Source organism: Archocentrus centrarchus, chromosome 14 (genome assembly GCF_007364275.1).
Source record: "Archocentrus centrarchus isolate MPI-CPG fArcCen1 chromosome 14, fArcCen1, whole genome shotgun sequence".
Lineage (NCBI taxonomy): Eukaryota > Metazoa > Chordata > Actinopteri > Cichliformes > Cichlidae > Archocentrus > Archocentrus centrarchus.
This window is the reverse complement of record NC_044359.1, coordinates 20,961,094-20,974,036: the sequence shown is the minus strand read 5'-3', so window position 1 is coordinate 20,974,036 and position 12,943 is coordinate 20,961,094. Positions and strand designations below refer to the sequence as shown.

At 40.4% G+C, this 12,943-nt stretch overlaps 1 protein-coding gene across 1 annotated transcript in view; it reads left to right on the top strand.

Moving 5' to 3' along the window:
• dlg4a (discs, large homolog 4a (Drosophila)) overlaps window positions 1–8,254 on the top strand; it is a 45,656-nt gene extending 37,402 nt beyond the window's left edge. The window contains exons 14-22 of the mRNA XM_030746001.1: window positions 1,525–1,701; window positions 1,830–1,872; window positions 1,962–1,992; window positions 2,438–2,485; window positions 2,597–2,698; window positions 2,864–3,036; window positions 3,686–3,798; window positions 3,899–3,990; window positions 4,865–8,254. Of these exons, the coding sequence (XP_030601861.1) occupies window positions 1,525–1,701; window positions 1,830–1,872; window positions 1,962–1,992; window positions 2,438–2,485; window positions 2,597–2,698; window positions 2,864–3,036; window positions 3,686–3,798; window positions 3,899–3,990; window positions 4,865–4,971 (886 nt within the window). The 3' untranslated portion in view covers window positions 4,972–8,254. The remainder of the gene's footprint in view (window positions 1–1,524; window positions 1,702–1,829; window positions 1,873–1,961; window positions 1,993–2,437; window positions 2,486–2,596; window positions 2,699–2,863; window positions 3,037–3,685; window positions 3,799–3,898; window positions 3,991–4,864) is intronic.
• Window positions 8,255–12,943: the final 4,689 nt, after the last annotated feature.

Below are 12,943 nucleotides of genomic sequence, written 5' to 3'. Positions count from 1 at the left end.
AATTTGAAAAGCCTTTTTGTGTTGAAATGTTGAGTTTTGAAAGTCAGAACAGGATTTATAGCCACAAGAATAGATGTTGGTTGGAAAAAAATTGCACAAGCACTATCAAAGGCAGTGCATAGTCAGTCTTCGAAGGTGCGTAATACAGAGTCAGAATAGAGAAATAAAATGACAAGGCAAGCACTATACTTAGAAAAATCACAAAAACTACAAGACTAAAGAAGAAGAAGGAAAAATGGAAAATGTACAATATGTGACTGCAAATATTGTCTGAGTCAGCAGCATTAGAGGGTCTGAGTAATTGCAGGCATCATGTTTTCATCATTTACTTCCAGTAGAACCCCCCATCAGGGCTAAAACTGCAGGATCATATCACAAACGCATGTAAAGGCACATATCACTGTTCCTTTACATGCGTTTAGCTATCATTTGATGTATTCATTGCCATTATTGGACTTACAGTAAATACTAGCAGGCCATCATTGCATTACTGGGCTTACTGTTTAAACACTAGACTTAAATGTTCACTGTAGGTAATCATTTAGAGTAGTCGGTACCACCCAGGTTACTGAAACACCTTTAATAATGTCACCATTAATCTATCCACAACCATCTCGTGCAAAGTTGTGTAAACACAGCTAAGCTCTACAGCCACAGCACACCTTGCCCGGCCCCACATTGCGCTTACTCTGAAAGGTTCATTTTAAACAGTTACACCAACCAACCTATTAACTGTGTTTATTTAAGACAAAGTAAGTCATAGAGAGTAGAACATTTAGTACAATTTATATTCATAAAAAAAAAGCATTGCCTTCTGCACAAGTTCAAACAAAAAATCCAGACAACATACAGTACCACATTACACTGCACAGAGTAAACGAGGTGTGCAGCTTACCTTTCTAAGAAGTGTGGGTGAGAGGACTAGCTGCTGGCATTCAAGGTATGTTTTGCTTAACAGAAAAATCTTGGAAAGAGAAATAGTTCAAGGTTACAATTCACACCACTGTATTATATGGCCACTGGCACACTGTGTCGGTGGGAAGCAGAAGCGTTCAAACATGCTTTTAAAGCCTATAATGAGGCTAAATCCAACATTACGTACAAATTCTTCTTTGCTAAGTAACCGAAGTCCTGCAGGGCGCTCAGTGCTAGCCACAGGTGGCTGAAAACAGTATTAAAAAAAATGAATACCAATATAGCAGAGTACTCCAAAAGTTTTATTCCTGGAAACCACATTGGGCTTTATATTTATAAAAAACATCCCCAGCATGTTTCTGGTCCTCTCTCTCCATTTAGTCAGCATACTTGGTAAAATTGGGCATTCCAAATATACCCTGAAGTTTTTATTATTTTTATTTAGCACACATCTCGTACAAGGTAATGTTTCCAACTGTACGGATGTTTTTTATTATCATGCATGAAGTTAAAATCTAATGAAAGATCACTCCTTGGAATATTGGTCGCTTAAAAAAGATCTTCAAAGGCTTTTTATGAAATACTTAATTTAGATATTTTTTGTTTCAGGGCTCTTTTTGACTATGATAAGACTGCGGACTGTGGTTTCCTCAGTCAAGCACTGGGATTCAAGTTTGGAGACGTGCTGCACGTGTTGGACTGCGGAGATGAGGAGTGGTGGCAGGCCCGTAAGGTCAGCCCGCAGAATGAGGCTGAAGAGGTTGGCTTCATCCCCAGCAAGCACAGGTCAGACACTTAATATGTAGCAAACTACCTATAATGCAGAGTAAAGCTCTGCATCTTGGTACCAATGTCAGCTTGTCTCCTCTTTGTCAAAAATAAATGTTTTTGGTTCTTCCTGCTCATCTTTACAGGGTGGAAAGAAAAGATTGGTCTCGTGTTAACACCAAAGAGAGGGTACGTCTGTTCGCGATAGCTTTTTGAAGGAGGAAGTTCTTTCAAACTGTGTCCTAGTGTGTAAATCTCTGCTCTTGTCTCTGTTACAGGACCTTGGTCGAGACAGCTTGGGCACACAAGGTAATTCAGTGGGATACTCTTTTGCATCCGCAACCAGATTAGTATATCGATTCAAGGTGCAAACAGCATGAACTAAAACAAATCTGTTAACAGCCCAATAATTGAAGACTTAGAGCAGTCTTATCATAACCTTTGCCCCACTCTTAGCTTTGCTGACATCTCCAAATGCCTCTCCACCAACACTTGGGCACTATACTGACTGCCAGATATGAATACAAACACTCTTCTTCAATATTTTCCTGAAGACTATAATCCAAAACACACATTTCATCAAACAGAGTCGCACCTTTATTGTCTTACCAATAATTAAATCTCATATATTTGCTGTCACCTTTGAAGATGCATCATCGGCAGTGCATATAAGTATAAACACACGCATGCAGATGTAAACCTGTCATTTTAAAAAGCTAAAGAGAAAATGAATGGTTCTGTGCTCTGTCACCAGGGAGAGATAAAACCTCACACAGTTATGAGACAGTTACCCAAGTGGAAGGTAAGGTGAAGTCTGCTATTCAAGGCTTTTTATATGAAATTTCATTGTTTTGATTTTTCTCTTTTGTGAATGATCCCGCTCTCTTTATTCTTTCGTTCTCTTTATGATAAGTACATTATGCAAGGCCCATCATCATTCTGGGTCCCGTGAAGGACAGGATAAATGATGACCTGTTGTCTGAGTTCCCTGATAAGTTTGGATCTTGTGTCCCACGTAAGTAATTACGCTGTCAGTTACGGAGACAGATGTGTTCTCTAGTTTTCATTTGATGTCACCGCTGCCACATGCAGCAATATTAAAGTGATGTCTGCGCGGTGCATCTCAAAGAGGTAATTTTGAGATTCAAAATGGGGTACGCTTTTGTTCTTCATTTTGCAGACACCACGCGACCCAAGAGGGAGTATGAGGTGGATGGGCGAGACTATCACTTTGTCTCCTCCAGGGAGCAGATGGAGAAGGACATCCAGAGCCATCGGTTCATCGAGGCTGGCCAATACAACAGTCACCTGTACGGCACAAGTGTCCAGAGTGTCCGTGAGGTGGCTGAACAGGTGTGCAGAAATGTGTTGGTTAATGAGTTTTATAAAATGGGTTCAGTACATCCAGATTCATTGAAATCAATTCAACTGAAAAGTAATGCCACAAAAATCACGACTTTTAGTACTTAGAGTATGGAGTAGGGCACAAGAATATTATTTAAATTTATATTGACTTATTTTACCTCTGGCCTGTAGTACTATTTATTCATCTAGATTAGTTTGGTGTCTGGCTTCTGTTGACCGTAATAAATCTAAATGGCACTTGCCTTGTGTGGTAGCAATATCTCTTCCAGAAACCACTCAATCCCAGTTTTTAGGAGCTTTAAGCACCACAAGGCAAATGATATTTACTTCCATAATATTTAGGTGATGGCAGATATCGCTCCAAAACTGGTCAACCCGTACCAAACATTGTAGATAAATAACACTAAAAGACAGAGGGGGAAAAAAAAGAAAGTTTGATTTGGAGGTGAGCTACCCCTTTAAGTACGATGAATCTGCACTAAAAATACTTTGGGTTTAAAAGCCATGCTCCGTGTAAGTAATAAGCTGCAGTCTCTTGTGCCTTAATTAAGCTACAATATTCATTACTAAAGTGACACTTTATTTACGTATTTATTTATCCTCATCATTTCTGTCTTTGCTTGCATGCGCTGAGCAGCAGGGGAAACACTGCATCCTGGATGTCTCGGCCAATGCTGTGCGCAGACTACAAGCAGCTCAGCTTCACCCAATTGCCATCTTTGTGCGGCCCAAGTCGCTGGAGAATGTCCTGTATGAACTCAAATTTTCTATATACATTTTTGTGATTACTCTTTACAGCTTGAAAACAGGTACTATAAAAAGAATTGTGCATATTTCTTTTTATCAACAGAGAAATCAACACTCGCCTGACGGAGGAGCAGGCCAGGAAAGGAATGGACCGAGCCCTCAAACTAGAACAAGACTTCCTAGAGTGTTTTACCGGTAAGAGCGCGCAGAAATCATGTGTGCACGAGGGTAGCACACAGAGGCCTGGATTCATGTACCAAATTGCTATATTGTATTGCTACATCCACGTAGCTGTGGAATTTGGATTTAAGTTTTGGCAGTATCAGATAGTAAACAGGATGTAGTGTATCTGTGTTTGCACTCAGATGTAGGATTACTATTTGATATGGGAAAAAAAAAATCCTCTATTTAATCATTACAAGATTCTAGAAACAGCAGCTTCTGCATAGTTTCTGGTGCTCTCACGCACACTTTAGAAGGTGATCGGCTATTTCAAAACTTTTATCTCGCACTCCTCCATTTGCCAACGACAAAAGACGCCGGGCTTCACACTCCCATCTTACCGGCATAACTGAATGATCTGAAAAAGAAAAGGAATGCCTTTTGGGAGGACTCGGGGGCAATTTAACATTTAAGAGATGCATTTAGGCCAAATCTCAGCAGTCCACAGAATATGAATATTGGGTTTCCTTGCAAATTCACTGTCTACAATTTCTAACAAATCACGAACAGCGGGGGCATGTGACATTTTATCAACCACTCAAAGCATGTGGGAAACTGTGTAGAACTACTTGCCTGACGTAAATGTGTCTCTCCTTTGATGTTGTACACAGATTGTAAAACTATATTCATAATTGATTATATCTTAAATTGTCTTGAAAGCACATCTGATAAACATCATTTCCCCTGTCTCTTTTTATCCCCCCATCCAATGTTTCAATTTTATCTCTTTTCTATGTTTTTTTCCTCTTAATTTCCTGCTGCCTGTGTCATTTTTTATCCATTCCTTGTTTTGTTTTTTCTCTTTCTCTCTCTCTCCTTCTGTCACACATGCTGTGTCCCACTGCAGCTGTCGTAGAAGGGGACAGCTTTGAAGAGGTCTATCACAAAGTAAAGACAGTGATTGAGGAGCAATCAGGGCCTTATATCTGGATCCCCACTCGGGAGAGGCTGTGATGCTGCACCCGCTCGACCACCGCTCCCCTCACAACTACCAACCAACCACCACCCTTCACCCTCACAGCCAAGCCAGCCTCGCCTGCCTGTCTGTCCTCCAGCAAAGTCAGTGCTTAGGCAATCACTGAGAATGACACAGAGAGACAAACGCGTACTAAGACAAACACAGAGACAGAGAAAAACACAGGAAGTGACACAGCGAGGCAAAGAACGATACCAAAAAAAAAAAAAAGAGAGAGACTCTGACACAGATGTAAATGCAGTGATGTATAAAGAGACTGAAATAAAAGACTAAATCAGTATCCCACTTTAATGAAGTTGACCCTGTTCACACTTAGCATTAAAATGCATCTTGGATACAAGTGGACAGCTCTAGATACAGCTGTGACTGCACCCTAAACTGGGGGCACAAATATCCTGAACACAGTTAATAACTTGTGTATATGTAACGTGGTTAACCTGTGTTTGGATACAGGTGCAATTTCTCACCAGATAGGAAGCAAATAAAGTGAGATCCGGTCACGAGTGACTATTTGAGGTGGATTTCAGTTGCATTTTGATGCCGGGTGTGAACTGCAGCCCATGTCACCTGGAGCTCAACGCAGTCTAGATATATGTGGACATGAGACATTAATTCTGAGCAGGGCTTGAAAGAAAATAAAGGATGACCTTGCAGAGATGGACCGTGAGGTAGTATCACCTCACCTACAGAGTCATCTCAAGTCTCATGCTGACATTGAACACCTCAGTGCACCAATGTCTGAGATGGAGGTGCCCCAACAGACACTGGTCACTCTTTTTATATCGCCTCTTGGCTTTCTGTCCTCCTCCTCCTGCCAGGTCTGCCTTGTTTCAAGACAGGAATGGGGAAGACCGAGAACAGGGGGCCCAAATCCAGCTGAGTCCCACGTGACCAGGAGTCCTTTCTCAGCAAAGACCCCATTTTTCTTTTTCTTTTTTTTTTTTTTTGGTTTTTTGTGAATTTCATCTTGTTTTCTGGGTGGGAACTCAGAATAACACCTCAGTGACCAAGACTGACATTCGTTTGGTCACCCATGTTGAATATCGCAAGGCATTATTTAAAGGCAGTTCAAATAATTATATTGCTAAAAACTCATACGCTGAATTTCTGCATGCATCCTCAAAGACGATGGAGACAGGAGAGAAAAACAAAGGAAAAAATAATAAAAAGAAAGGCAATGAAGTGGAGGAGTTTTTTTTAGCATGTCTCAAGAAGGAAAAAGAGAAGGGAGACATGATCATGTGATATGGTTATGAGAGGCCAGTGCTGAGCATACTAGATGCTGTGGCATATAGTTTAGCCTCTACTCTCTTATGCACACATACACATTCATGCACCCACACACAAACGCATACACCCCCTCACATCCTTACAGCGGCACACACACAGACACACACAGACACACAATCGTAGGGTCATAAACTCAGCTGTAACCTAGCACACTCCTCTACAGGGGGATTGGCTGTTCTGACCTGCTAGTCAGAATCCAGGATGAATGTTATCTCTCTAGGCACAAACAGCAGAGCTCTTAGCTTCATCGCACCACAGCAAACTCATCGGTCATTCTTCCAAAAGATACCCTCAGCCGCAGACGTACACACTGTCTCCAGTGGTCGCAGTAAAAGCCATGGCATGTGTGTATGTGTCTGTGTGCGTTTAGGTGTGCGTGTAAGTGCGTGTGCGTCTCTGCGTGTGCACGGTTGTGCACATTCACGCGCGGGGACTCCTCTGTGTGGGAGGAATAGGTCCTTTTATCCTCTCTCTCTTCCAGTTTTCTCTGCTTCTTTCTCCCTCTTGTGTCCACACAAATTAAAGCTAAGTCATGTTTAACAAATAAATAGCTTATATATATAAATATATATATATATATATGCATATATATCTTTTTTATGACAATTTCTAACGGGACTAAGTCTGTAAAAATCAACATTTCCAAATGATATTCCATAGATTTTTTTGGGGGGGGGGAAATATTGCAGTTTGGTTGTTGAATTTACACACATTCCCACTCTCCTGTTGCAAAGCGCAGCAAAAAGCTACAAACAAATAACTGAACCATTCAAGTCAATATAAAGCAGACCTCACACAAGAGCTTTGAACTGACAATACGTGACGTGTTCTTGTGCGCGCTGAAGACAAACTGAAACATGTGCAATGCAGCGGCGTGCGTCTGTGTGACTGTGTGCGTATGTGTTTGCTGCTTGTGTGTGAGAGTAGCAAGAAAGTGCGTGTTATGTATAAAATATTAAGTGATATTATATGAGAGCATCCATCCTTATGGTTATAATGTGTAAAGCATAGAATGGGTGGGGCGCGCGTGTGTGCGTGTGTGTGTGTGTGTATGCATGTGAGTGAGAGAGTGAGATACGCACATGAAGATGTTGTGCAATACTGCTATGATGTTATGCAATGAAGATGGTTTTATGTGTCTCAGATTAAAACAGTATAAAGTTTGCACTGACGGCATTATATGCTACAGATATCGGCAGGATAAAGATGGCGAGTGAAAGCAGTAGGACGTCATGATTTTAAGAGCATGTGTTTGTATTTACTTATGATTTGTTCTGAACTAAAAGAGTAAAGGTGGAAGTATTGATTGAAGTGACCATTCATATTTATTGTTTACTTTATGCTCACTTGCTTCTGTCGGCTCAGTTTGGAATAGCCGGAGCTTGTGAATGACAAGTATCGATTCCTGTTTGATTTTGATTTTTTTTTAATGATTTTATTATTTATTCTGAACTGTCACTGGTTCCATCACATGTATGTATATTTTTGTATTTTTTCACATTGAGAGAATTCTTGGATCTTGGCCAGAAATGCTGTAAATATAATGTTGGAGTTGTTGGAGTGCCGTGTGGCTTTAGGTTTAGCCGTTCACACTGCTGCATTGGTGCAAGTGCGGCATCCATTAGAGCCACAGCCCAGTTTAACTGCTCAAACACAGAAACAACACACACGAAGATATCCGCACGTCCACACATGCATTTACATTTACACATTGAGAGAAATCACAAAAGCTACGACACGCTACAACACATCCATGAATTGAATAATATGTTTTCAATTTCTTTATTTGAGGGTTCAGTGTATTTCTTAATATCTCTCTCAGCCATCCTTATCATAGTGTGATATTCCTTATAAAGTATATGAATTTTTACAGAAAAGACTGATTACAAAGTTACAACAGAGTCAACTGATGCAGAAAAATATATTTAACAATGACAGTATCAAGCAAAATAAAATGTTCCAGTTCAGTGAAGCGCTTGTTGTAAATTAGCTATAAAATAATAAAATTAATTTAAAAATGCTTTCTGAAAATGGACTCAGCAGCCTTCTTCTTTCTTTTTCATCGTTTGCTTGTTCGTGTTAATAATTGAATCCCTCCCAGGTCCACAGGTGAAGACTGCAAGAAAGCAACGGTCTGACCAGGGGAGGGCACTCATTCTCCATCTACAGCTGCTTATACAAGCTCCTCTCAGATGTATTTGCACAGACTTGCTCTGGCTCTTATTTGCTGGTTTTTTCCCCACCCTGCCTTCACTCATCAGGGGAACCATTTTCTCTTTAGAAAAGCACACAACCGTGAGGATCCCTTCGTTTGATTGCATGATATGCTTTAGTGTGTGTGTGTGTGATAGTAGACATTAAGGCTGTGTGCAAGGCTCCCTTTGATGCTTAACATGTAGCATATTCATATCAGTGGGTCATGTACATTTTCACACATTTAAATGTAAATCTAAAGAGTATTCCAAGTAAATACACAAGCTTTGCTTTTCTCTTTTTATTGCCCACACATGCCTGCATTTAATTTTGTCATGTTTTCTGATGCAGTTTGGTTATTGTGTTGTGTGTTAAGTATCTGTTTAGTTTAGAAATTCACAAATGCCACATTTATGTCTTACCTGAGGTCTTTCTATTCATGAATTCTGAATTTATTTCTTATTTATACAGCCACAGATGACCTATTGCTGCTTAAAATTTTTCTATCTACTGGAAAAAGGCCACTGGAAAAAATCCAAAAAGCTTTTAAACCTTACTGACCTGCCAATGGGCAGGTCATTACAAACGCATGCTGTGCAGCCAAAAAACCCACTGAACCTTTGCTTGTGCTTGTGTAAATCTGATTTTTTTTCTTAAGATATGCCAGCTTTGAAGAGAATCAAAACATAGCACATCTGCAGCTTCATTAGGAATAAGATTTATAGAAAGGAGTGAAATATACAATTTAAGTGGTTTAAATTGCATTTATTGGCCTATTTATTCTTATTTTTCACCACTTACACAGTTCCTGAAATACAGAACATTATTATTCTATCTGGCTGCAGCCTGATGTATTATATCAACTACAAGTGACAAACAGAATCAGGCAGAAAGACGAGAGAGCATCCATCAAAGGTCATAAACAGGATCTGAGCTGACAAAATGGTGAAGTCATACAGTCACCAGGTTACTAACATCCACCTGATTCTGTTATCCTCCTATCAGTCATCATGTCTACTTCATGTACCAAGGCACGCAATGCTTATACCCACAAGCTGGTGTAAGAATGCACAGTTGGACTCTAGAAGAAGCCAGATGCCTGACAGATGGATGGATGCTGAGGGAAAAAAAAAATCTAAATTAAGTTGCTTACTTCAAAGTTAGAATTTGAAATTTCCGTCTAATTAAGAAACTGACTTTGTGAATAAACTCTCTCTTTAATCATTAAAGTGATTCATGGTTTGCAACCCTGATTCACAGATGTACAAACACTCCAGTGCATGTATCCTGTCTTACTGCCAGGGTGGGGGTTCCTTTTAAACGAAGGGTGTTGTGATTTACCAATTACTTGGACCCAAAAACAGCACAAAGTCAAAGGGAAAATGGCTGAAAGATTTATTGACTGAGAGATGGTGAATTGAATAGAGGCTGAGGAGTGAGTAATCTTTAAATGGGGAGTTGGAGAGTAATCCATTGAGTAGCGAGCGAGTGAGCAGGGAAGTGGGCGAAGAGTCGACTGGGAAGAGAATGGCTTGGTGGTCATCTGTCTGCAGACGAGCAGATGACAGTGAGCAGACAGGCAACTTGGCAAACACGGGAGGCTCAGCAGAGGTGACCGTGCGATCTGGCTCAGAGGAAAGCCGGGGGTTGGTATACTGCTTATGCTGATTGGAAGATGGCATGCAGGTGTGGCAGCTGCAGGAGCTCAGGAGCGGGAAGGAGTGGCCATGGCCAGTGAAACGCAAACACACAGATACGCAAAAACAGAAGGGAGCGTGCAAGAAACACAGGGACCGAACCAGATTTCTGGCAGAGCCATGACAGAGGGATGAGGATGAATGCTTCCAAATGTAATAATTAAATCGTGCCAGTTATTAGAATCACATTTCTCTCCAAATATAAAGAATGTGAAATCTGGTAGAAGGAAATTAATTGTCAAATTGTTTGATCTTACAACTCTCGATGTGATCGAGCTTATAGTCATTATGAGCTGCAGTCTGTCGACTGTTTGTTTCACGAGCAATTCTTCACAGAGTGTTTCACACCAGGCTGATTCAGGAGCAACGCCTTTATTTACCTGTTGCTGGGGTCCAGAGCTGCAGTGACAGGGCTGGATTTGGATGAAAGAACAGCTGATGTGTGAAGCGCTGGAAAAAAGACACAACTGAGCTGTTTTTTGGAGGGTTTTTTTTTTTTTTTGAGATATTCAAAGCAACCTCCAAACCTCTGAACTTCTGTACGGGGGGAAACCAGTGAAGCGTTTCAGTACAATACAAGCTATCACACAACTCAAAGCCAATATTATCAGCGGACCTAAAGGCCCTCTCCTGAAATATTCCTGGAAGCTTTACTTTTAGTCCTAACTTCAGCAGGGGTGCTTATGAAAGCAGTGGATATTTTCAACAAATAGGCCCACTTTTTACTTTTTACTCTTTTTTTTTCTTCACAGTTGCATAAGCTGTCAGATACGTGTGCCTGTATTCATCTCCACCGATGTAAATCTTTGGTTAAGGTAATCCTCTTACACTTAGATGATAACATAGCAGGCATCTGGGAGTTTTAAAAAACTTCACCAGGAACAGTCAGTGATAGACATACTTCACCGAGACATTTCAGTTGTACTGCCAAACATACGGCTCTAACAGAAGACTGTGAGCAACATTTGTTACCTTAATTACAACATGACAGCAGCAGCTTGAAGTAGAAGATCAAGCACAGATCCATTCCACGTTCATATTTCATTTCAGCCTGCTGTATTTCGCTGATCCCTTCTTCCCTTGTTATACCCTTGCACCCCTGAGGCCCCACCTAGCACCAGCCTGTTTGTGCAGGATGGCTTTGAGTACGTTGCTCAATTGTTTGTGTCTCTATTGTTTATTATGTGCTGTATTAGTGAATCTAGATGATGTCACTTTGGATGCCTCATTGCTCTTTATCCATGTATCAGACTGTCTGCGTGAAGATGAGATGATTCATCCTCAGACTGGTGATGGGTAGGGTGTGGTGCAGGATTTTACCATTATGATGCCACTTTATGCTGGTGTGAAAACAGCTGTCATCCCAAATCCCTAGACCAAGATAATAACTGCTCCTGCAGTTAAATCTAATGGATTCCTTCACTTTTCTCTTTCTCTCTTAAAGGCTTATTAAAAAACACACTGCAGTCAAGACAGCCGTAAAAAATATTTGTGTATTTTTTGATGGGGTTTTTTGTTGTTGTTTTTTGTGTGATAATGAATTGAAATAGATTGTGATTTTACTTCGCTTGAAAAAAGAAAACTGCATGCCCATGCACACCAAATTAAAATAAGGACTGATGGTTTCCAAGAAATGTTACCTTGTGCTTATTTAACCAAAAAACGACCACAAGGAAAAGATTTTAATTTTGCACTGTTAGGTTTTACCAACTGAGAGAATGACAGCGATTTTAAAGTACAACCTTGTGGTGTCATTTTATAAGCTGCATCTGCAAAAACAGAGCTTAACCCGTGAAAGCTTATACTGTCACCTGAGTCAAATGCACACTTTCATTTTGTAGTATCAGTGATGAGGTATGATCCCAGACTCAGGATGATGGCCTACAGAAATGTGCCAACGTTTGCACCTTCCAAATTTCTGGTTAATATCCTCGTTTGCCTACTGAATGATTTACAAAATACCAAATACACGTGTTCTGCTGGGAAAGAATAGATAGTGGAAACATACACACTTTTGAGGACATTTGTAGGGGGGGGGGGGGCTCCTGTTCAGTCTCTTTGTAAAAGAAGTAGAAGCAGAGCTGAAAATGCTTGATTGTGAAGTGAGTCAAGATAAAAGCTCCTACATGGCTCAGCTAGTAGAGCTTGGCTTACAAAATGTTAATGTGCATTGTTCCTGATGGGTAAATAGCTCTTTAGCTCACTACGTGCTCTGTGTCTTTATGTCACTGCGAAAGTATATAAAGCTGTTATGAGTTCACATCTACTGAATGTTAGACTCACTGGGCTTAAGAAACCACCTTTCTATGAGGCACGGGCAAACCTGGGAGTGCTAAATATCAGCTAGAGCTCTGCGCACTATTGATTGCAAGGTCTTTGGACCGTCATATGATTAGTTAAGTATTCTTGGGCAAAACACTGAACCCCAAACTTTTTAGGGAAACTAAAACTGAAAGTTTTCAGCCATCATATTTTTTTTTTTCTAATACTGAAATCACTATACTAACACTGTATACAATAATTTTGCAGATGTTATATGTAAAACCACAAATGTGAACTTTGTAATGGCCCCAAAGGAAAAGTGGAAAAAGGTGTACTCAAATTCATCACAGCTGATTGTCTAAGAAAAAACTCACACCTGTGCAGGTCATCTAATCCATAGACTGTGTCACTTCTGGGTATGAAAGGTGAAGTACACTTAGCTTGCATTCTTTCTAAAGGCCACCAGGGAGTAACTTCTCTTGTTTTGTTTATAGACCTCTATGAGCAA